Here is a 24,284-nt window from a genome sequence, read left to right on the forward strand (position 1 = left end):
CCCGATATATGGGAGGGAAAAGCAGACCAGTGATAGGTGGACAGTAGAGGGGAGGCGGGGTGGGCACAGGGTGGTGATAGGTAGATGCAGGTAAGAGATAGTGATGGGCAGGTGCAGGGGAAGAGGGGAGAGCAGATCCACCGGGGGAATGGTCACGGGTAAGGAGAGAGAGGAAGAAAAGGTTGAATAAAAGAGGCTAGGAAAGGGAAGAGAAGAAGCCTGGTGGGGGGGGGGGGGAGGGGGAGGGGGGGTTTCCCCCACTACTACAACCCTATTGCTTTTACACTCTTCTGCAACTTGCCTACCTATCTGTTCTTCCAATTCCCACTGACTACCGGGAGGCCTACAGCATAACCCCACCAAAGTGATTGCCCCTTTCTTATTCTTTAGTTCTACCCACATTCCCTCCAAATCACGCACCATTCTGACTTGCAAATAAATCACCTGGTCCTTTATCCTCACTGGATCCCAATCCCGGAAATCCACGCCCAACCGCACCGTGGGAGCACCTTCACCAGAAGGACTGCAGCGGTTCAAGAAGGCAGATCGCCGCCACCTTCTCAAGGACAGTTAGGGATGGGCGATAAACGCTGGTCTTTGCCAGCGACACTAAGATCCTGAAACATGAATTAATCAAAAGCTGCCTGAACCTGTATCATCAGATCCAGGGTAAAAAGCAGCAAGGATTCTGTTCTTTTTTAATATTACTTAAATTTGTTTTAATAACGTGATTTTTTTATCAATTTTCTACCATTCTAGGAAAAATTCTATTTATTCCTAATAAAAACATAAAGTGCTGGTAACTCTCAGCCGGTCAGGCATCCTAAGCCTTTCTTTAACATACCGTAACCTCCTGCAATTAAAATCATAGAAATGTACCAGCCAGGAGGAGGCCGTTCGGTCCAGCAAATCCATGCTGAGTCAGTGAAGTTTATTATGGATATCCCACTCCCTAGCTCTTCAGCTGCTCCTTCTGGAACTGGTTGAAAGTTCTGCTCCCAACACCCTTCAGGTACTGAGTTCAGGACCCTCTCACCATGTTTTGGGTGACAAAGCTTTGTCAGCCTCAACAATACCCACCCCCCCATGCCCCCCACCCCATCGTCCCACCCCTGAATATCTTACACATCCTCTAGTTATTGACTTCCCCGCCAATGGGAATAGGTTCTCTCTGTTTGTTCTGTGTCGTCTTCTTGTTATTTAATACACCTCCGTTTAATCTCTCCTTGGCTCAAGAAAACAGGGCCAACTTCCTTTGCTCACCCTTGCACTATCACTTAACAAGCATCCTTGTCAATAAGACACTTGTTGTCGTTCTCAGAAGCATATTAAAAAATATTTCCTGCATTGAGTTTTCTCTATTAGAATCATACCATTGTACAGCACGGAAACAGGCCCTTCGGCCCAACTTGGCCATGCCGACCAAGATTCTGTTATTGCTTTTCCCTTGTACTACCTCAATGCACTCAATAGCACCTAAGCTGGTCCCATTTGCCTCTGTTTGACCCATATCCCTCGAAACCTCTCCTATCCATGTATCTGTCTTTTAAATGCTGTTATTAAACAACATTTGTATTAGAGATATAAGATTATCTTGAAGCACAATTATAACACAACTGAAAATTCTTTCATAGTGATTATAAGATAAGATTTCTTTATTAGTCACATGTACATCAAAACACACAGTGAAATGCATCTTTTGTGTCGAGTGTTCTGGGGGCAGCCCACAAGTGTCACCACGCTTCTAGCACCAACATAGCATGTCCACAACTTCCTAACCTGTACATCTTTGGAACGTGGGAGGAAACCGGAGCACCCGGAGGAAACCCACGCAGACACGGGGAGAACGTACAAACTCCTTACAGACAGCAGCCAGAATTGAGCCCAGGTCACTGGCACTGTAGTAGTGTCACACTAACCACTACACCACCATTTATGTGATGCAAAATATTATAAATGTTTCCTCCTTTAAAGCCCAGTGTGACTTGGTCCTTTTTGTTTTGAACCATTTCATTTCTCAGCCCAGTGAACTGACCCAGGGCAAGTCAGGAACATAGCTCTCTGGTGAATGCTCACTCCATGAATTACCCAGGACAGCAAACACAGCAGCAGGTCAACCTGCAACATCTCAAGTGAGAGACCTTAAACCCACTTAAGCCTCAGGTTCCTCTCACAGCCTGGTACGGCACTACATCAGAGGGGGCTGACGCCGTGAGTTATGTCTGACAGATGAGGTGGGAAAGCTAAAACTGTCAAAGTCTTATCAGCAAACAAGGTTCATGCACTCCGTTCCATTAGAGTCTGAAGGGGTCCCATTCTGTGCAATCAATAACTGAACGTTAAAACAAGATTGCTTAAACTCCATAAATTCCAAAGCCATGACCCAACTGGTGCATTTTAAATCAAAATCCCGCAGATTTGTTTATATCTGCCTCTAAGTTACAGGCACCAAGGTTCCTGCTTAAAGAAATGCATCAAAACTGACTGAAATAGATTAAATTCTTTCATTAATGGGTGTGCCTGGGCTGTGATTCCGGGCACTGCAGAAGGTGGTGTTAATCCTTTGGAGTGGCTACAAAAGGCGACAGTGTTCCATGTTACTCTGTTCCTGGTATGTGTCACTTCAAAGGAGGTGCATAGATGCACTGGATTCCTTTGGGAGAGGTGAGGAGGGAGAAAAAATTCAAGGAGAGCTTGGGTGCTTCCTGGTAAGTGCCAAAAGAGGGGGTCAGGCACGTCTAGCGCTGGAAGGTGGGGTTAGGCTGGAGAGTTCTTCGTCGACCAGCATGACAATGATGGGCCAAATTGTCTCCTTCTGTGCCATAAGTTTATTGTGATTCCAGAATTTCACATACCCGGTAATGGTTCAGGCAACATTGAGATGGAGTTACATCTTGTTTCTATTGGTAAATTGGTTTATTATTGTCACATGTACTGAGGTACAGTGAAAAACTTTGTTTTGCTTGCCATCCGTACAGATCATTTCATTATATCAGTGCATTGAGGTAGTACAAGGGAAAACAATAACAGAATGCAGAATAAAGTGTTACAGTTACAGAGAAAGTGCAGTGCAGGCAGACGATAAGGTGCAAGGCCACGACAAGGTAGACTGTGAGGTCAAGGGTCCATCTTATTGTACTAGGGGACTGTCCAACAATCTTATAACAGCGGGATAGAAGCTGTCCTTGAGCCTGGTGCTACGTGCTTTCAGGCTTTTGTATCTTCTGTTTGATGGGAGGAGGGAGAAGAGAGAATGTCCGGAGAGGGTGGGGGGAGAAGAGAAAATGTCCGGGGTGGGGGTGGGGGGAGAAGGGAGAATGTCTGGGGTGGGGGGGGGGAGAAGGGACAATGTCTGGGGTTGGGGGGGGGTGGAGGAGAAGAGACGAAGACCATTTAAACACCACACATGCTGTGATTGGTGTATTAGGCCTGAGTCATTAGCCAGTGTGGGGGAAGGTTGGGTGGTTCATTGCAGTCCGGGATGATGCGGTGACAACTATCGCATTTCACGTTGAAGACCACTAGCTAGAGTGAAAGTTATTTATGTGCGATAACATTCACTGTCAATCACTGTGAGCTGTGGGACGTACACAATCAACAACACTTCTCTCAATGTGTGCACAAGCAAAGCCCACCATCATATTGTCTCCTGAACTCTGAGTCATGCTGCAATTTCTGTTGTCAGTGGGCTGAATCTCTCAGGAACACGCTGTATTTTTGTTGGTCCTGTTGCAGGTCGCTGTGTATAACCTTTTCACCAGGGAAGGTGCCAAACAGAAATCAGAGATTCAACTCTGTGGTTAAAGACCAAACGTAAAGAGGTACAACACACCCATCTCTGGGAGCCCCAGCAGATAACACAATTACTTCAACTAGAAGTAATTTTATGAGATGAAGATAAACATCAAAGGAGTCTAAAATTTCAAACAGTTTTCAGGCAAGCAGACACAATTGGAGATGTTGCTGATAATTAAACAGTAGTTTCTCCTGAATCAAAATTTCATTCATATTTCTGTATAACTCTGGACACACTGATGTCCAAAGGTGCAAGTGCCTTTGCTGGTTGTTCTACAGCAAAGCCAATTGGCAGGGAATCCATTAGAGTTGCAGGCTCATTAACCTGCTCACTGATAGGCAGAGAATCCCATTTTATGTTCAATTTTAAATTGTTTAAAAGTCGCAGACATTGTCCATTGTTTTTCAACCAAGGTGGACCTTTAGGTATTAAATTTTAGTAAAGAAATAAGATTAAAATTATTTAATTTAATTCCAAAATATAGTCAATGAAGCAGAGGTAAATTTACTGGATCGCAATTATAAGGATTACAATAAACCATAACTGTTGTCATTAACCTGTTGTTTATGCCAGAAATCTAATGATTCCCACGGAGAACTCTTCTTCCTTTCTTCATTACGTACCCATTTCTTCACTTCCATCCTTACATTGTCTTTTGAAATGATCTATTTTCCAATTTTTTTTGGATTATTTCTGTGCAGATAACCTCTCAGTGAAAATCGAAAGCGAGATTTTGTTTAAAACCCACATTTGTCTTTTGATTTCCCAAGGTCTGAACTGCGACATTGAGATAAATGAATGTGAGTCTAATCCCTGTCAGAACGGTGCCATGTGTAAAGACCATGTTGCGTCCTATGGCTGCACCTGCGCTGTTGGCTATAAAGGGGTTAACTGCGAGATAGATATCGATGAGTGCGCCAGCAATCCATGCATCAATGGAGGGATGTGCAAGGACCTGATCAACGGGTAAGGAACATAATGCAATGTTTCCTGATCACCATGTTGGCACTTCCACAGAGAAAGCTGGACTTCACGGTACAGTTATTCAAGTGTCTGTGTTTGTGTCACGTTTCATCGGGAGAAGATCCGTGCTGGGAATTGAAATCTTGCAGAAGGGGCAGGTGAATGGAAAAACAATAATTCTGGGAATAATTCATCATTTTGACTTGACTTCCACAGTGATTTCCGAGAAGTAACCTGTCAGTTGCACATCACTTGTCAGTGGATTGCTGTATACTTCACCAGTTGGAAGCTTTGGGTAAAAATGCTATGTTTGATAAGCCTACACTACGACTGTTGTAAAATGTTTTGGGATTCCAGTAATTTGTGTCTCTGGTCTCCAGATCTCTTGTTGTATAAGTTTGCACAGAGAGCCGGGGTTATAGTGTTGAGAGATGTCCCTATTAAGGCATGGATCTTAGCTGGCTCGGCAGGATGAGTTCTGATAAGATGTTTCCCTTCCATTGAGCCTGTGTTTCAGAATAAGGAGCTGCCCACTTATGAGGGAGGTGAGGAGCTCTTTCTTCTCTCAGTTGCTTGCTAATCATTGAGACTAGTTAGTGCAGAGAGCTATGGACAATGAGTAGTGCAAGTGAATTTCCGAATCGGACAGAGAGTGCTGAAGCTAAGGTCAGATCATGAGATCTCATTCAAGGGGCAGGTTGAATTGAGGTGTAATGTCTTCAGTAAGGTGCCACACAAGAGATCGCTATAGAGCGCAGGGTACCGGGGGTGATATACTGCATAAATTGAGGTCAATAGACAGAAAACAAGAGTAGGAATAAGCAGGCCATCGTCTGATTGGGGTGTCGCAGGGATCAGTGCTGGGCCCTGGCTGTTTACAGTCTGTATTGATGATTTGGATGAGGTGTATACAGCCATTCCTCAATGTACAGAAAAAATGTGTTTCTGGAAAACATTTCATTAAGGGAGAATTTGTAAATATGGAATGCCTTCTGGGTATTTTGGTACCGTGCATTCTGTAGTGAGCTGTTCGTTATAACGAAAGAACGAAAACATTTACCTCCAAGAAACTGTGGCATCATAGTGAAAATTCTGAAATCAGACTCCTCCTGGCTCATTATTGTCCGTCAGGGAAGCACGTTTCCCATCTTCATCTGGTTTGCCTGTCCCACAACTTCACCAGTGGGGTTGACTCTTCACCCCCTCCTCTGCTCCGGGTAATGAGGATGGATGGTAACCAGTGACATTGCCGGTGATGTCCACAATGCATGACGCCCCCTTGACTTTTGGAACAGCTTCAGAACTAGAGAAGGAAAATTCAATTTCTCATGGCTAAAGGACAGAAAAAGGCAAACCAAAATGTTACCATTTCATACGCGATTCACATTTCTGCCCCTAGGTGGTGGTGCAGTTTGTAATTTAACGTGTTCACCAGGCTTGGGAGCCAGAGAATTTACTTTCTTGGTTCTTTTAGAATCATTAGTATGTTTACAGTACAGAAGGAGGCCGTTTGGCCCATCATACCTGTGATGGCTCTACCAGTGAAACTCTCTAGTTGCACCCACTTGCTCCTTTGTAGCCTCGCAAATACTTCCTCACTGTATAATTATCCGACTCCCTCTTTTGGCCCCAATGGAACCTGTCTCCACCACATCTGCAGGCAATGCCTTCTAGTTCTCAGTCACACACTGCGTGACGAAAGGTTTCTCCACTTGTCATGGTTAATTCTTTTCCCCTTTGACCGCTAGTCCTCGACCCTTCAACCAATAGGAACAGCCTCCCACTATCCACTCATCCAGACCTCTCATCATTTTATATCCTTCCATCAGATCTCCCCTCAGCCTTCCCTTCACTTTAAAGAAAACTGTCCCAACCTCTCTAATCTATCCTCTGACTGCAGTCTCACTTTCCAGGAACCATTCTTGTAAATCTCTTCCGCACCATCTCCAGTACATCCACATCCTTCCAATGTCACGGCGACTGGAATTGAGCACAGTTTAGACACCTGAAATGTTGACCCACTGAGTTCCTCCAGCAGATTGTCTGTTGCAACAGTATAACCTGCCTACTTTTATACTCTATGACTCAAAGCCCAGAATTGTGACTGCCTTATTAACAGCTTTCTCAACTCAACCCACCACTGCTGATGATTTGTGCGCGCGCACACACACACACACACACACACACACACACACACACACACACACACACACACACACACACACACACACACACACACACACACACACACACACACACCCTTTACTCCTGCACCCCTGTTAGAGCAGGAGCCTTTATTCTATATTGCCTTTCCACATTCCTCATAACAAAATGCATCACCTCACATTTTTCCGCATTAAACATCATCTGCCACACATCTGCCCATTTCACCAGCCTGTTTCCATCTTGCTACAACCCATCACTTTTCTCTTTGCAGTTCACATACTTTCAAGTTTTGCATCATCCACAAATTTAACAATTGTGACCAGAAGTCTCAGTTGTTAGTATAGATCAAAAATGAAATCATAACTATTGTAAATTAATAAATTGCGCATTAAAAACAGGATGCATCAGAAAACTGCTTCAGATTCTTGATTAAAATGTACTTGTGCACCTGAGTTCTGATCTTTATTCTGCACAATAAAGATGAAATATTAGAAAGAATATTTTCCCCATATACAGAAGAAGGTTAGAAGCAGTAATTAATGAGGGAAATCCGGAGAACGGATTTCATTCTGCAGCACCGTAACACTCAGATATTAGAGATTCAATGGGCCAAATGGCCTCTCTATGCCCAAACAATTCATTCAAGGGATGTGGGCTTCACAAGCTGAGCCAGCATTTAATTGCCCATCCCTAGTTGCCTTTGAGAAGGTGGTGGTGAGCTGCCTTCGTGAACCACCACAGTCCTTGTGGAGTGGGTACACCCACACTGCTGTTGGGGAGCGAGTTCCAGGATTTAGACCCAGTGATGGGGAAGGAACGGCAATGTATTTCCAAGTCAGGATGGTGTGTGGTTTGGAGGGCAACTTCCAGGTAGTTGTTTTCCAATGTTTTTGCTGCCTTTGTCCATCGAGCTGGAGAGTTGGTGGGTTTGGAAGGTGCTGTCTGAGGAGTGTTGGCGAGTGGCCACAGTGCATCCTGTAGACGGCACAAACTGCTGCCACTGTGTGTCGGTGGTGGAGCGAGTGACTGGTTGTGGATGAGGGGCCAATTCCATGATTCTATGAACAAGCAGCAAGTTTGGTGGGACGTATTGAGGGATAAATGTTGTCAAAAGTACTGAGTGGGCTTCCTGCTCTTTGACTGAGAGAGATTGCATCTTTAAAGCTGTTATTGGATGAAATGTGGATCATCACATTTGGGTGGGATGGTGGCTTTGTTTATTGATCAGCCACCTGTTGGACCAGGTGGTAAGCACTGCATCAGGTCGCTTTGAGATTTGCAGGAGAAACAGAGATTATAACTGCAAACTTTATGCTTTACCGTGCATAATATCCTTGGATGTGGAGGTCACATGGTTCTTTTATAAAAGCGAGCATGTACTGCTGAGGCTTTAAAAGGCATTGGTCAGACTGCATTTGGAATATTGTGAGGAATTTTGGGCCCTGTGTCTAAGGAAGGATGTGCTGGCCCTGGAGAGGGTCCAGAGGAGGTTCACAAGAATGATCCCAGGAACGAAAGGCTTGACATATGAGGAGCGTGTGATGTCTCTGGGCCTGTACTCGACGTATTTCAGAAGGATGAGGGAGGATCTCATTGAAACCTACCGGATACTGAAAGGCCTGGATAGAGTGGAGGCGGAGAGGATGTTTCCATTAGTGGGAAAGTCTAGGACCCGAGGCAGAGCCTCGGAATACCTTTAGAACTGAGATGATAAGATAAGATTTCTTTATGAGGAGGAATCTGTAGAGTTCGTTGCCACAGAGGGCTGTGGAGGCCAAGTCATTGGGTGTATTTAAGGCAGAGATTGACAGGTTCTTGATTGGTAAGGGGGATTAAGGGTTACAGGGAGAAGGCAGGAGAATGGGGTTGAAAAATAATCAGTCATGATTGAATGGCAGAGCAGACTCGATGGGCCAAATGGCCTAATTCTCCTCCTATAACTTATGGTCTTTATCTGTGTTTGGACACTTGTGGCTGTTTAACCCCGAACAGGCATTCAGGTCTCACCAAGCCAGGAGTTGTTTGTTCTTGTGTCTCATGGCTGCGCCTTTCATTTCAACGCTGTGTAACGTTCTTGACTGAACTCCTCCTGCAGCGCACGGCTCCCTGCACTGCTGAAGTACATAAGGAACATGTGGAACAAACACCTGTGTCTGCTCCACCTTACAATAAGCTCCAGGGCTGATCAAGTACCACAGTGCCACTTTCTTGCACAAACCTCTTGATCCCCTCAATATCTAAGAACACATTCTGGGTCGTGTAGAGGAGCAGAGGGATCTGGGGCTTCATATCCACAGATCCCTGAAAGTTGCCTCACAGGTGGATAGGGTAGTTAAGAAAGCTTATGGGGTGTTAGCTTTCATAACTCGTGGGAACGAGTTTAAGAGCCGCGAGGTAATGATGCAGCTCTAGAGAACTCTGGTTAGACCACACTTAGAGCACTGTGTCCAGTTCTGGTCGCCTCATTATAGGAAGGATGTGGAAGCATTGGAAAGGGTGCAGAGGAGATTTACCAGGATGCTGCCTGGTTTGGAGAGTATGGATTATGAGGAGAGACAAAGGGAGCTGGGGCTTTACTCTTTGGAGAGGAGGAGGATGAGGGGAGACATGATAGAGGTGTACAAAATATTAAGAGGAATAGATAGAGTGGACAGCCAGCGCCTCTTTCCCAGAGCACCAATGCTCAATACAAGAGGGCATGGCTTTAACGTAATGGGTGGGAAGTTCAAGGGAGATATCAGAGGGAGGTTTTTTACCCAGAGAGTGGTTGGGGCATGGAATGCGCTGTCTGGGGCGGTGGTGGAGGCAGGTACATTGGTCAAATTCAAGAGATTGCTAGATAAGCATATGGAGGAATTTAAAATAGAGGGATATGTGGGAGGAAGGGGTTAGATAGTCTTAGGTGAGGCTTAAAGGTCAGCACAACATTGTGGGCCATAGGGCCTATATTGCGCTGTACTGTTCTATATTTGCAACACATCAATCAAATGGTAGATGGGGAGGGTGAACGGTGAGGCTGAGGTATGACACCCTGGTGCAGCAAGTAGAGACCCTGTCCCACAGCCAGTGACCCGGGTTCCACCCTGACCTCCGGTGTTTTCTGTGTGGAGTTTACACGTTCTCCCTGTGACTTTCTGGGTTTCCCCAAGGTGCTCCAGTTTCCTCCCACATCCCAAAGGTGGTTAATTTGCCGCTGTATATTTTGCCCAGTGTGCAAGTGATCGGTAAAATCTGGGGAGAGTTGACGGGAATGTGGGGAGGATAAAAAATGGAATTAGTGTAGTATTAGTGTAAATGGGTGTTTGATAGTCGGCACAGACTCAGTGGGGCAAAGGGTCTGTTTCTGTGCTGCACCATGCATCGGCTTCAGGGGAAGTTGTCATGATTAAAGGCCTCTATGTTCAGGGAAGCTTCTTTCTTGGATACAGAGTTCAGAATGATTGTCAATCCTCCAATCACCATTTATTTTACCTGTTTCCTTTTGCAACAGAGTTGACCTCAGAAGCCCAGTGGTATTCTAACACCTTGGTCTGGATTTTACTGACAGGAGATAAGACACCCACAGGCCCTGAATTTACCTCAGCCGAATCACAGAGGCCGATCACTTTGAACCAAATGGTCCCAGAATTGGATGTTAACATCCTTGTAGACACTCAGAAACACTTTAAAAAAATGAAGAATTAGTTAATTAATAATTAAAAATATGATGTTTTCCCAATAAATAAATAAAATTGCTGAAAAACATGTTTAAAACACATTTAAAAACCTTACTGTGAATACAAATAATTAAAACTGTAACTTACCCTCAATTTTAGCTTTCTTCCATGTTGTAAAATCTCCAGTGAATTGAAATCAGACAGGATCCAAAAGCAGATTCCCAGTGGAAATACAAAGACTGAGCTCCCCTGGTGGATTCCATTCCCTTGATTCTATTATTCACTGAGTTACTGACAGATCCACTGGATGGATAGAATCCGTCACCTTGACTATGAAGCCAGTGATTAAGTTGGAGCAAAGAACAAGTTGCTGGAGGAACTCAGCGGGTCGGGCAGCATCTGTGGAGGGAAACGGACTGTCAACATTTCGGGTCGAGACCCTTCATATGGACTGAAAGAGTAGAGGGGAGATAGCTGGTATAAAGAGGTGAGGGGGAAGCATGGGGCAAGAGCTGGCCGGCGATAGGTGGATCCGGGTGAGGAGGGAGGATGGAGATTGTGCTGAACTAATTAAGTAATGACACCTAATTAAACTAATCCCTTCTGCCTGCACATGGTCCATATTCCTCCATTCTCTGAATATTCAGGTGCCTATCTAAGAGCTTCTTAAACCTCGAGCCTACCTGCCTCCACCACCACCCAAGGCAGCGCATTCCAGGCACCCACCACACTCTGTGAGTGTATTTAGAGGTGGTAACACATTGTGAAAGAATACATAGGAAAGCAAATGGGACCTAGGGCTTCATAAGTAGAGAAAGTCAACCCATGCACACAGAAATCTTTATACTGAACTTTGTAGACTCTAATTAGATCACGACTAGACTCTTGAGTTAAGTTCTGACCACCACACTTTAAGGAGGATCTGAGTGTGCAGAATGTTTCCAGGGGTAAGGTATTTTAGCTACTGGGTTGGAGAAGCTGGGGTTGTTCTCCTTGGAGCATTGGGCAGAGGTGGACAAGATTATGACAGATTTAAATAACGCTGACAGAGACAAGTATCTCCCCTGGGCTGATGATACAAGGAACAGGGATATGGATTTCAGGTTTTCAGCAGGAGATGGGGGTGATGTGGGGAAGAACGCGCCAATTACCTGGGTCGCTGCTTTCAAGGGTGGCGCTGTGGAAACATTTAATGATTTCACCAGCACAAAATAATCCCAAACTCTGTTTGAATTGCCAATCCTTTCCCTCTGCCAAAATCGACAACCAGTCTCACGTTCTGCGTTTTGTTCCACTAGTTACACCTGTGACTGCGACGAGACAGGATTTCAAGGCACTAACTGTGAGGTCGACATCCTGGAGTGTGCCTCTGACCCCTGCATTAACAACGCCACTTGTCTGGAAGGAGTGAAGAACTACAGCTGCCTCTGCTGGCCAGGTGAGTGAACACCAGAGAGGGCACAGAAGATCAAGCCCACCAAATCATTGATTTCACCTGCATCTTTATCAGAGAACTTGCAGTTTATTCTCCGTAATCTACAGAGGTTTCATGAGGAAAATCACTGTTAGGACCTACTGACTAACAACCACCTCATGAACTGGCATTAATCCAGCTGTACATCAGGGATCTCCTGTTCTTAACCTTGCTGCCCATGAGTTGGAAGGATTCGTAGACTTCTCGACAGCTGGACCGCATTAGTGTTGGCCTTCATTAGTCGGGGTATTGAGTTCAAGAGCCGTGAGGTGATGTTGCAGCTCTATATAACTCTGGTCAGACCACACTTGAAGTATTGTGTTCAGTTCTGGTTGCTTCATTATAGAAAGGATGTGGAAGCTTTAGAGAGGGTGCAGAGGAGATTTACCAGGATGCTGCCTGGATTGGAGAGCATGTCTTATGAGGTTAGGTTGAGCGAGCTCGGGCTTTTCTCTTTGGAGAGAAGGAGGATGAGAGGGGACTTGATAGAGGTGTACAAGATGATAAGAGGCACAGATCGAGTGGACAGTCAGAGACCTTTTTCTAGGGCAGCAAAGGTTAACACGAGGGGACATAATTTTAAGTTGACTGGAGGAAGGTATAAGGGGGATGTCAGGGGTAAGTTTTTTGCACAGGGAGTGGTGGGTGCGTGGCAGAGGTTGTGGGGGCAGATACATTAGGGACATTTAAGACACTCTTGGACAGACACATGACCGATGGGAAAATAAGGGGCTATGTGGGAGGGAAGGGTTAGATAGATCTTAGAGCAAGATAAATGTGGGCACAACATTGTGGGCCGAAGGGCCTGTACTGTACTGTAATGTTCAGTGTTCTATATTCTGACCGCACAACGTGAATGTTTTGTCCACCGGCCTCTCCGGTTTAGGGGAGGTCAGGTGGTGATTTATTCCACCTGAGGCTGGGGCCCCCTCTGTGCTGAATGCCAGCACTGAATACTGAAGACTGGTGACACAGTGCCCCCGGTTCAATCCGGACCTCCGCTGCTTCTCCCAGTCTGTGTGGAGTTTGCGTGTTCTCTTTGCCACCGTGTGAGCTTCCACCACCTAATTCAGTTTCCTCCCACATCCCAGACACGCGCAGCTCGGTAGATTAACCGGCTGCTGTAAGTCACCCCCTCGTATGTGGATGAGGGGTAGAATCTGGAGGGAGTTGATGGGAATGTGGGGAGAATAAAATGGGGTTAGAGTAGGATTGGTGTGAATGGGTGGTTGATGGTTGGCAGGGACTTGATGGGCCAAAGGGCCTATGCTCTCTGGCTCTCTGTCTATGTCTCTATGAATGCAACCTGGAGCTTGATCCCATTGGCTGGGAGCTGTCTAGAGTTGGGTCCAACGCTGTACAGACCGTCCCTGGGTAATGAACAGGTTCCGTTTTTACAGACGTCGATTTCGTCCATTAGTCGGAAAGTACACAGAAGCCACTCGATGTGGTAACCACGCCTCCACAGTGTTGTAATGAAATGGCATCAGAAGCACGTAAGGCTGATAAGGCAGAACAGTTATTAAAAGAGGAGAGAGAGACAAAACTAGTTCTGCCGTTCGTGGGAACAAACTTACTTACGTACATCGGACCTTGAAATTAAAAGTATTACGGGAGCTTGCTTGTATGTCAGGGTGTTCATAAGTTGGGTATTTGTAACCCGTGGACCGCTTGTTTTTACCTCTAACCCAAAGGCTTCTCCCAGTCAGGAACTGATTGCAGAATGCAATTGTTTGTCAGAAGCTGTTCCTTGCTCAGTTTTTCCAAAATATGAATGGAAATATTAAGAAAGGAAGACGCAAAAGGTCAGTCAGCAGCAACAAAGGTAAAGGACAAGAATGCTGCATTATCCATAACACCCACATACAGACGTGGGTCTTTGATTGAAAAAATAAATTAAGATGGTCCAATCAGTGAACTTGCAATCCTGTAAAACGTTCTCCTGGGATCAAGAAAGTTAACGAAAGCTCAGAGGTGTCTTCTCTGTCACACTGGGGAGCCAAGGGTAGTGTGAATCTTTCAAGGTTCACTCAACTCTTACTGGGGAGAGTGACTGACACCCGGACAATGAGGACAGACCTGAGGTAGCCAGGGGTTTGTTTAGTGTGAGCCACCTTCAATGGGCTAAGTTGATTGCTTTAGAGAGGGGAACTAATAGTTTAGATAAGTAGGACTTGAATTTTTGGTTTCTTTGGGTTCAATTCAGGGGTAACTTTTTTGTTTTCTGCAAAATTTTCAGTCATTAAAAAGGTTTCAGTCAGGAGACACCAAAGAGACGCTGGTAGGGTAATTGGCTATTGTGAATCGCCCTTAGTATAGGGAGGGGTTAAGAGTTGATGGTTATGAGAGAGAATAAATTGCAGGGAAATAATGGAAGAACAGGATTGATGGAATGGTCTGAGAGTCAGTATAGACTTGATGGGCCAAATGGCTCCTTTCTCTGTCATAATAATATGGAAGCATAAAATATACTATATAAATACAAATATATAGCATATCGTGAATAGAATATGCTTCAACTTCCAGTCTCTTTAAAGTACAATTAAATCAAGATAGTTAATGCTAACCATATGCACATTTAGAGGCACTTTACCTGATTAAAATTTACCACTTTCTACTAGGTCACCAGTGTTAAGCCACTGACTAATTCATCCCACCACATCCCACCAAGAAATGGGGTTGGTCAGTGGTCTACACAAACATCTGGAAAGCTACCTAGAGCAAACTGAATGAAAATGTAAATTCAGCGGGTTTGACAGTTTAATCAGTAAAAAGAAATATAAAACAATTCTTCAAAGTGGGTCTTCAGGGACGTGCTTTCAATTTTTATTGTGTAAAACTGACAAATTCAAGCTCAAAAGATAAACAATTGCCTAAGCAACCAAACTCTGTCTCCATCGAACTGTTGAGCTTGGAGGATGGCTGGCAGTTTCAAGATGGAGACATATGTGTTTATTAGGCTAGGCTAGAGGATTGCAAACCCAAGAGAGGTGGATGGGATCAGGGTGAAGATCCACTGTGATCCCTTGGAAAGTCAGGAAACGCTCAAGGGGATGATAGCCAACTCCTGAGATCTCCCCTCCTTCCTGTGGTGTGATGGAAGGTAGAACGCTCCATCTACAGGCCTGGCTTCAATTGGTAATTGGTTTAATATTGTCTCATGTACCGAGATATAGTGAAAAACTTTGTTTTGCACGCCATCCAGACAAATCTTTCCAAACATAAGTATATTGAGGTAGTACAACCAATAAAAAAATGCAGAATAAAGTGTTACCGTTACAGAGAAAGTGCAGTGTGGGGAGACAATAAGGTGCAAAGGCCATGATGAGGTAGACTGAGAGATCAAGAGTTCATCTTTATCGTACAAGAGAACTGTTCAAGAGTCTTATGACAGCAGGATAGAAGCTGTCCTTGAGCCTGGTGGCATGTGTTTTCAAGCTTCTATATCTTCTGCCCGATGGAAGGGGGGAGGAGAGAGAATGCTAAGTTGGGAGGGGTCTTTGATAATGTATTTATCAAACTTGCATTTCGAACTTGTGATCTCTGGTTTCACTCAATATTAGTCTCTAGTTTGACCCTATTTTAGTTCTGAACTGGCATTGTCAATGGTATACCACGTGTCTAGAAACCACCAAATTTGGTGGCGATAATTGACGTAGCATTATAGTGGTCAAATTGGTAAATTGGTTTATTATTGTCACTTGTACCGAGGTACAGTGAAAAACTTGTTTTGCATACTGCCCATACAGATCATTTCGTTACACAGTGCATTGAGGTAGTACAGGGTAAAACAATAACAGAGTACAGAATAAAGTGTTACAGCTACAGAGAAAGTGCAGTGCAGGCAGACAATAAGGCACAAGGTCATAATGAGGTAGATTGTGAGGTCAAAAGTCCATCTTATTGCACTGGGGGACCATTCAACAGCAGGATAGAAGCTGTCCTTGAGCCTGGTGGTACATGCTTCCAGGCTTTTGTATCTTCTGCCTGATGGGAGGGGGGAGAAGACATGGTGGGTGGGATGTTTGATTATTCTGGCTGCACTACCAAGGCAGTGAGAAGTGCAGACAGAGTCTATGGAGGGGAGGCTGGTTTTCATGATGTGCTGAGCTGTGTCCACAACTCTCTGCAGTTTCTTGTGTTCACGGGCAGAGCAGTTGCTGTACCCATATAACTAATGACCTTTATGAATTATTACAAGTGTCCAATGCCTGCAATTTTTTATCCACTATAACAGGTTATACCGGACAACTCTGTGAAACTGATATCAATGAATGCACAACACAGCCTTGTGTGAATAATGGCACATGTTTGGAACGCTCCAGTCAAGAGTATTACGGCAATCTCCCACAGTTCAAGTCTACTTTCAGTTATACCAGTGCATCTGGCTATGTTTGCCTTTGTCAGCGTGGGTTCACAGGTCAGTGAAAAACTTAATGCTAAAAGCTCAAGAGCTCAGGTTCAGCAAAGATCGAAAGCACAGGGCTTCCCCTGTTGGAAATGAAGTTGTGTGCAAGTCTGTAGAAGAGCTTTAGTTCAAAGCCCAGTACTCCACAATAGCAGGGAAACACCAGGAGCTGGGGAATAAGGAGAAGGCATCGAAAAGTAAGGAATATGAGGTTGGTCACAAGGCCCTCAAGCCTGCAGCTCATGCAGTGGAATCATTGGTAGCCTGATCTTGACCTCAGCTCCACTTTCCTGACCATTCCCCATAACCTTCGACTCCCCCACAGACCAAAACCCTGCCTACCACAGCCTAGATTATATTCAATGACTCCTGCTCCACAGCTCTCTGGAGGAGAAAAGTCCAAAGCTTCACAACTCTCTGAGAGAAGAAATTGGTAATTGGTCATATGTATTGTCACATGTACTGAGATACACTGAAAAACTTTCATTTACATGCCATCCAGACAGATAATTTCAAAACATCAGTACATCGAGGTAGTATAAAGGGAAAAACAATACAGAATGCAGAATAAAGTGTTACAGTTACAGAGAAAGTGCAGTGCAGGCAGACAATAAGGTGCAAGGCCATAATGAGGTAGATTGTGAAGTCAAGAGTTCATCCTTATCATATAAGTTCAAGAGAAGTTCCTCCTGCCTTACACAAGCAACATCTCCACCTGAGACTGTGCCCCCAAGTTGCAGATTTAACTCATTAGAGGAACCATCACACAACATTCAGCCTGTCAATAAACTACCTCTCAGATGACTTCATGGTTCAATCTGCTGAAATAAAAACTGAGAATGCTGGAAATTATCAGCAGGTCAGGCAGTACCTGCAGAGAGAGAAACAGAGTTAACATTTTATGTTGATGAGTTTTCGTCAGAACTGGGAGAGAATGGGAAGTGAAAACGTTTAGGTTGCAGAGTGGGGATGGGTGAAGGGAACAAAGGAAGTGTTTCAATGACACAGGAGGGGTGGTGCTGGCTGAGGGGCGGATGCTTGTTCATCGCAACGGATCTGTGCAGTGGAGATGTACGTAGAAGGAGGTGAATGAGGGCAGAGCAGAGAAAGGACACGGACAATCCTGGAACCGTGAGGTGCAGAAAACTGCAGTCGCCAGAAATCTGAATGGAAAAACGTCCCGGAAATTCTCAACAGATCAGGTTCCTTAGACCGTAGGAGACTGAGAGGTGATCTTATAGAGGTGTGTAAAATCGTGAGGGGCATAGATAGGGTGAATGCACTCAGTCTTTTTCCCAGGATTAGGGAATCAAGAACTGGAGGGCATAGGTTTAAGGTGAGAGGGGAGAGATTTAGTAGGAGCCTGAGAGGCAACATATTTACACAAAGGGTGGTATCTATGTGGAACGAGCTGCCAGAGGAAGTGGTTGAGGCAGGTACAATAACAACTTCTAAAAGACAGTTGGACAGTACATGGATTGGAAAGGTTTAGAGGGGTATGGGCCAAGTGCTGGCAAATGGGACCAGCTTTGATGGGGCATCTTGGTCGGCATGGACCAGTTGGGCCAAAGGGCCTGTTTCCTTGCTGTGTAACTCTATGAACTCCATCAGGCAGCATCAGTGGAGATGGAGACAGAGTTAATGTTTCAGGTCAATGACCTGTTATCAGAACCAGCCAGATCTGAAACAAAGTGAAATGGTTGGTGATCTCAACATAACGAGAGATCGTAATTCCTGAGGCCATTTCTATCGATCTCCTTTGGCTCTCCAACTAGTCATAAAATATGAGCTGGAAAGGTGAACAGTCTGGGTCCCTTTCCTCCCGAGGAAAGAAGGGTGAGAAGTCACCTGATGGGGCTTTAATATGGGTGTGAGCAGAACCAGGGACTGGCAGGAAACGTCTCCATCCAGTGAGGGGTGAAATGAAGAGTACAGATGTGTATAGGGGGAGGCTGGACACGTATGTGAGGGAACGATGGTGGAAACACTCAGTAGGTCAGGCGGCATCTGTAGAGCAAGAAACAGTTAACGTTTCAGGTCAGTAACCCTTCATCAGAACCAGGTATCGTCCTTCCACAGGTGCTGGGTGTGTCCAGCATTAACTCTTTTTATTTCAGATTTCCAGTATCTGCGTTGATGGATTTAGATGACAAAAGGTAGCAGGAGGTTTCAGTGGAGTATGAAGTCAGCACAGATTGGTTGAGCCGAATGGCTTGTTTCCACATACAAACATACTGTATGAACTCAGAGCAGGATGGACCTCCTGACCCTTTGAGCCTGCTCTGCTATTCTGCACGGTCATGGCAGAACGACACATTCCCACTTACCCCTGGTAGATATTTAACTGTTTCGGCCTTAAAAATATTGAGGACAATTCCAAAGGCACATGACCCTCAGAGAAAAAAACTCACCTCATCTCTGTCTTAAATGGGAAATCCCTATTTTGTTCACGATCCCTAGTTCTAGATTCTTCCACAAGTGGAAACATACTCTCCACATCCCTGCTGTAAAGGCTCCCTAGGACCTTGTGTGTTCATGTCCCCCCTCACTCCCCAGTGGATATATGTCTAGACTGTCCAACTCTCTACCCATTCCACATCTCAGTCTAGTAAATCTTCTCTGAATTCCTTCCAAAACATTAACATCCCTCTTTAACTAAGGAGACCGATATGTCAACAGTACTCCAGATGTGGTCTTGTCAATGCTTTCTTTAACTGAAGCAAAACCTGCCTACTTTTGTACTCAATTCTCCCAGCAGTAAACAATAACATTCTGTTAGCTTTCCTCATTACTTGCTGTACCAGAATACTGGCCTTTTGCGACTCATGCACCAGAGCACCCAGATCCCTCTGCGTCTCAGACTTCTCTCACCATTTAGATAACGTGCTTATTTTTTTATTTTTCCTACCAAAATGGACACTTTTATATTTTTCCACATTTTATCCCATTTGCCATATCTTTGCCCACTCCCTTTACCAACTCATATCTCTTTATTGCCTTCTTATGTCCACTTCACAACTTACTTACCTAGCTATCTTTGTGTTATCAATAAATTCAGCAACTGCACCCATATATCCCACATAATCCTGTGTAAATTCTTTGCTAATAGTTTGGCATAATCTTCTTGCTTTTGTACTCCATGGTTCCAGCTATAAAGCCATTCCCTTCTCAATATCCTTCTCAATGAGTCTTGAGACTTCAAGGACTTGTGTACAAATGCTCCAGATCTTCCTATTCCCTTAATAAATCCTTGGGAAACTCTGCTTGGTTGGTCATGTTCAGCATTCCGTGCAGTACTGGAAACGTGTTGCATTCTACCTCTGAAATGTATTGCCATTGACTTCAGCAGAACTGCATGTCAGAGGTTGCGTCTGATGCAGCCTTGTCTCTGCTTTCTGCCCCATTGCCAATTTTATATTCACAGCAGCTCTGCCACCTTCCATCCCAATTATTCTAAAAACTAAACGAGTTTCTCGAGATAAGAAGGGTTCAGGCCTGAATAATCCTTCTAAAATAATGTGGCTTAGGAAGGCAGATTTCTAAAGAAGTAAATATTTATTGTACATGCGTTTGGAAATGTCGATTTCTGAGTATAAATTGTCATTTCTCAGAGTTGGGTTCTTAGATCCTGGCTCCTGCCATATCCTAATGAACCAGCTGAGGATGATCAGGGTAGTGTCCTCTGCTGTCACCACCAGAACAGATCAGCATTGACACCATGCTCAGTGTAGGTGAGAAAACTGACACTTCTGCAACATCAAGCGTGCTGGTGACTATCATTCCCCTGTGCTGTTGAGGCACATTGAACAATGTGTGCACCAATGGACTCTCCTCCTTTGGTAGCTTTTTGGACACCTTTCAAAAAGAGAAATGCCAGGAATCTTTATTTTTAAGTACGTTCACTTTTGCACTCTCCTTCTCTATGGAGGCCTAATTACTAAATGGAGGCTGGGAGACTTAATTATTAAAGGGTCAGATTTTCAATTAAAATTCATAATCAACAACTCTTCCCAAGTGCCCAGTCTGATCTGGCCTCGGTTAGAAGTTACCAAAAGGATTGATTTTATATGAGGGATGAGAGATGAAGATGGAGTCTGTGTTATCTGGCAAAACAAGGGTTAACTGCCCTATCCTAATCTCCTTTGTGTTTGAAATGGTTCAACAAAGCCTCTGACTATTAATGATTTAACGAGGCTTTGTAACCCTAATGACAATTCAGTTTTTGCTTTGATAAGATTATTTTATGCAACTAAATCTTGAATTATTCAATTTGTTTTCAAGGGGAAAATTGTTCAGTAAACATTGACGAATGTGAGTCAGGTCCTTGTATGAATGGAGGCACTTGTGAAGATCAAACCAATGGATTCCAATGTCACTGTGCACCTGGATTTACAGGTAAATAACTCCAAGCTTTTCTAACCATTTTCTCTGCACTCCTCTTGAACAGATCCACTCCTTGTTCATGCTGCCCTCTGCTTCCTTGCATGGGTGACCATTATCAATGCTCAAGTCTCAAGACTTCCACAGAAGTAGAAGAATTTCACCAACCATATTGGGTCCAGTTCCCAGAGATGGATGGACGGTAACTGATCTGTCGATGTTTCAGGTCGAAACCTTTCATCTGGTCCAGATGTAGGGTCTCGGCCTGAAACGTCGACTGTCCACAGATGCTGCCTGACCTGCTGAGTTCCTCCAGTGCTTTTGGCGTTGCTCCAGGTTCCAGCATCTGCAGTCTCCTGTGTCTCCAGTAACTGATCTGTGCCCACCCATTAGTACTCACTAAGCTGTTTTCTCTAATGTCTCCATGAGTAGCTGACGGCTTTGTGGCGGGAAACATGCAACTTTGTGCACAGCCATTCACCAATTGCTTTATAAAGTATGCATGGTTAAGTAATTAATTATTTGGCAGAAGTATATCAATGGGACCAATCAAATCCCTCCTCACTTGCTGAGTTCAGAGCCCGTCAGTTTGGATGGTGAGCAGTCGTCCACGAAGTTTAGCTGTAGAAAGGCCCAGTGAAGATTGGCTGCACAAAGCCCCCGGCCTATTCCAAACCTTCCAGTGAGGTGCATTTCACCGGCTCTCATCCCTTCTTCCAAAGGATATCTGGTCAGGCAGGCTTTTGCATAGAAGGAATGTCAGGAGCAGGCAGATTAAACAATTTTTTTTGTTCTAATTGTGTTCTAGTATAATTTTGCATAACTTATTAATTTATATTTTCCTCGTGAATGTTGTGCATCTGATGCTAATTGCCTGTGATGCTGCTGCAAGTAAGGTTTTCATTGCAACTGTGCACACATATACTTGTGCTTCTGACAATAAACTCAAGAATACAGTGATAGGTCAGGAACTTTCTTCTTCTTTGGCACTCCCTTGGGATTGAGGTTGCTTTGCATCCACTCCAGTTTTAAGGGCTCTTAGGTGACTGTGGAACCCACAGACTCTACACCAGGTGGGGCAATACGTGGTTGGGTGGTTTGGGAAGTGGCATGGTCCTTGTTCTGCTTCCGCTCCGCTCCGTGCACTCCCGTTACATAAATTCAAGGTTCTCGGTGCCCTGCCGAACAGTCTTTCTCCATTGTGAGCGGCCATGGGCCAGAGATTTCCAGAAGTTGGTGGAGTTTTTGCATTTTCTCAAGGAAGCTTTGAACACATCCTTAATACTTTTCTCTTTGACTACATGGGAATCTTTTCCCGTGGCAGAGCTCAGAACAGAATGGCTGTTTTGGGAGTCTGATGTTGGGTTTGAGAATCCAATGGAGCAGACTGAGTGTAATTGGGGTGAGGTCGTTGTTCTGGGAGAGGACACTTAACGTTGGATTGTGTATCTTGCCGGTCAATTTGAAGCATTTTGTGGAAACAACGTTGGTGATGGCTCTCCATTTCCTTGAGGTGCCTGATGTAAGTAGTTCAAGATCTCAGAAGCACATAGCAGGGCAGGGATCACTGCTGCTCCAAGGCTGTGCTGGTTCACTGGATCAATTTCATCAATGACGTCTGCTGAGATTGTTTGGGAATAATATGTTCCTGACTCACTTGTAGGTTACCAGCTCGCAAAGAAATACTCCTTAAGTCCCACCATAAATGCTGCCTGACCCACTGAGTTCCTCCAATGCCTTTTGTGTTACTTCTCAAGTTTTGACTGTTATTGCTTTAGACTCTCGATTTGGAATTTTTCACCAGGGACCAGCTACAAAAATTCGTGTACAGAGGCACAACACTGAACAGTCAAAAATAACCTCGCACGAATTTTAAAATTAAGCAGCTGTCAGCAACATCTTCAATCTGCAGAGCAATGGAACCTGCAAGGATTCAGCAACCAGCTCACACTTGGTTCTACACCGACATCGACAAACAGAGAGCAATCTTTGAAAGATTTGAAGCCCAGAATTCATCCCTATCTGCATTGTGTAGTAGAGATCGAACATAATACTGCCAGTCCTCAAATCCCTTCCTGCAAAAACATTTTGTTAAGCAAAATTTCATAAATCAAAAAGGCTGGGCAAAATGCATTATGGAAATTTGAATCCAATGAATTCCTTTGCACAGAGATCAACACATAATTTATTATAACCAAAAATATCTTAGCAAGTCAAACATACACAACCGAAAATGTCAATGGTTTTACAGCAAAAGTTCATAAATGGAAGTAAATCAAGTGAACCTGTATCCCAGTTTCACAGCTCCACTGAAGTCAGTGGAATGGGTCCTGAGAAAAGAGAAAATGCCAATACCAGCAGGTTTATTATTAATTTCATACCAGAAGTTTATAAAATTATGAGAGGTATAGGTGGGCAGACAGCTGGTATCTTTTTCCCAGGGTCAAAAAGTCTAATACTGGAGGGCGTGCATTTAAAATGAGAAGGGGAAAGTTCAAAGGAGATGTGTGGGGCAAGTTTTTTACACAGAGAGTGGTGGGTGCCTGGAATGTGCTGCCAGGGGTGGTGGTGGAGGCAGATACGACAGAGGCATTCAAGAGGCTCTTAGGTAGGCACATGAATACGCAGAGAATGGAGGGATATGGACCACGTGCAGGCAGAAAGGATTAGTGTAATTAAGCATCGTTAACTTAAGTAGTTCAGTACAACATCGTGGGCTGAAGGGCCTGTTCCTGTGCTGTACTGTTCTGTGTTCTATGTTTAGCTCCTCAGACTGAAAATAAGTTTTATTATTTAACTAAAAGAATGTCAAAATCCATACTACGTTAGGTTAAATAAAAGACAGAGAACCACTGATTTTTCAAAAGTGCTTTAAAACCACTCTCACTGTCTGAAGGTAAATTAAGGGAATTACAAAATAGGTAAAAAGAAAGGTCATCGGCTCCAGTGTTGCAACTGGAGGAGACAACGGTTCGAGAGCTGTGTGCAAAATTCCGCACAAGTTCAGGGTGTAAACGTATTCCTAAGAAAGGCAAAAATAAATTGTCTTAGCTGACAAATCTTGCAACCAGCTCACTTCATGCCGAGATAATCATCTTACATTGGTACAGCTTGGGGGTGACTGCATACCAAACATTTCCTTCACATAGGCTTAAATTATTAAACAATTGAATACATATTGTGAATTTTTTAGCACCAGAATGTATGCCCTGAAATGAAATTGGACAAATATGTACTACTCTGTGGAAAAGATGACTGTTCATTTAATGTCTGTGACCACAGGCATCTATCCTCAGCAAAAATAATCATTGTGCAAACCTGCAGACTATGTTTTTCTCCAAAAGCCATTATAGAAAGGCTCTGGTAACTGGCAACCTTGTGATAAATTTGATGTTCCATGATCTTGTACCTGACAGCTTTCCATTTGACAGTACACAGGAG

The 24,284-nt window shown here is 44.3% G+C and overlaps 1 protein-coding gene across 1 annotated transcript in view; it reads left to right on the plus strand.

Annotated features, from left to right (window-relative positions):
- Positions 1-24,284, plus strand: part of LOC127582053 (protein crumbs homolog 1-like) — a 131,427-nt gene that overhangs the window by 70,269 nt on the left and 36,874 nt on the right. The window contains exons 3-6 of the mRNA XM_052037017.1: positions 4,567-4,762; positions 11,880-12,019; positions 16,293-16,475; positions 20,745-20,858. Coding sequence (XP_051892977.1) covers positions 4,567-4,762; positions 11,880-12,019; positions 16,293-16,475; positions 20,745-20,858 — 633 coding nt within the window. The remainder of the gene's footprint in view (positions 1-4,566; positions 4,763-11,879; positions 12,020-16,292; positions 16,476-20,744; positions 20,859-24,284) is intronic.

Source organism: Pristis pectinata, chromosome 23, assembly GCF_009764475.1.
Source record: "Pristis pectinata isolate sPriPec2 chromosome 23, sPriPec2.1.pri, whole genome shotgun sequence".
Taxonomy (NCBI): Eukaryota; Metazoa; Chordata; class Chondrichthyes; order Rhinopristiformes; family Pristidae; genus Pristis; species Pristis pectinata.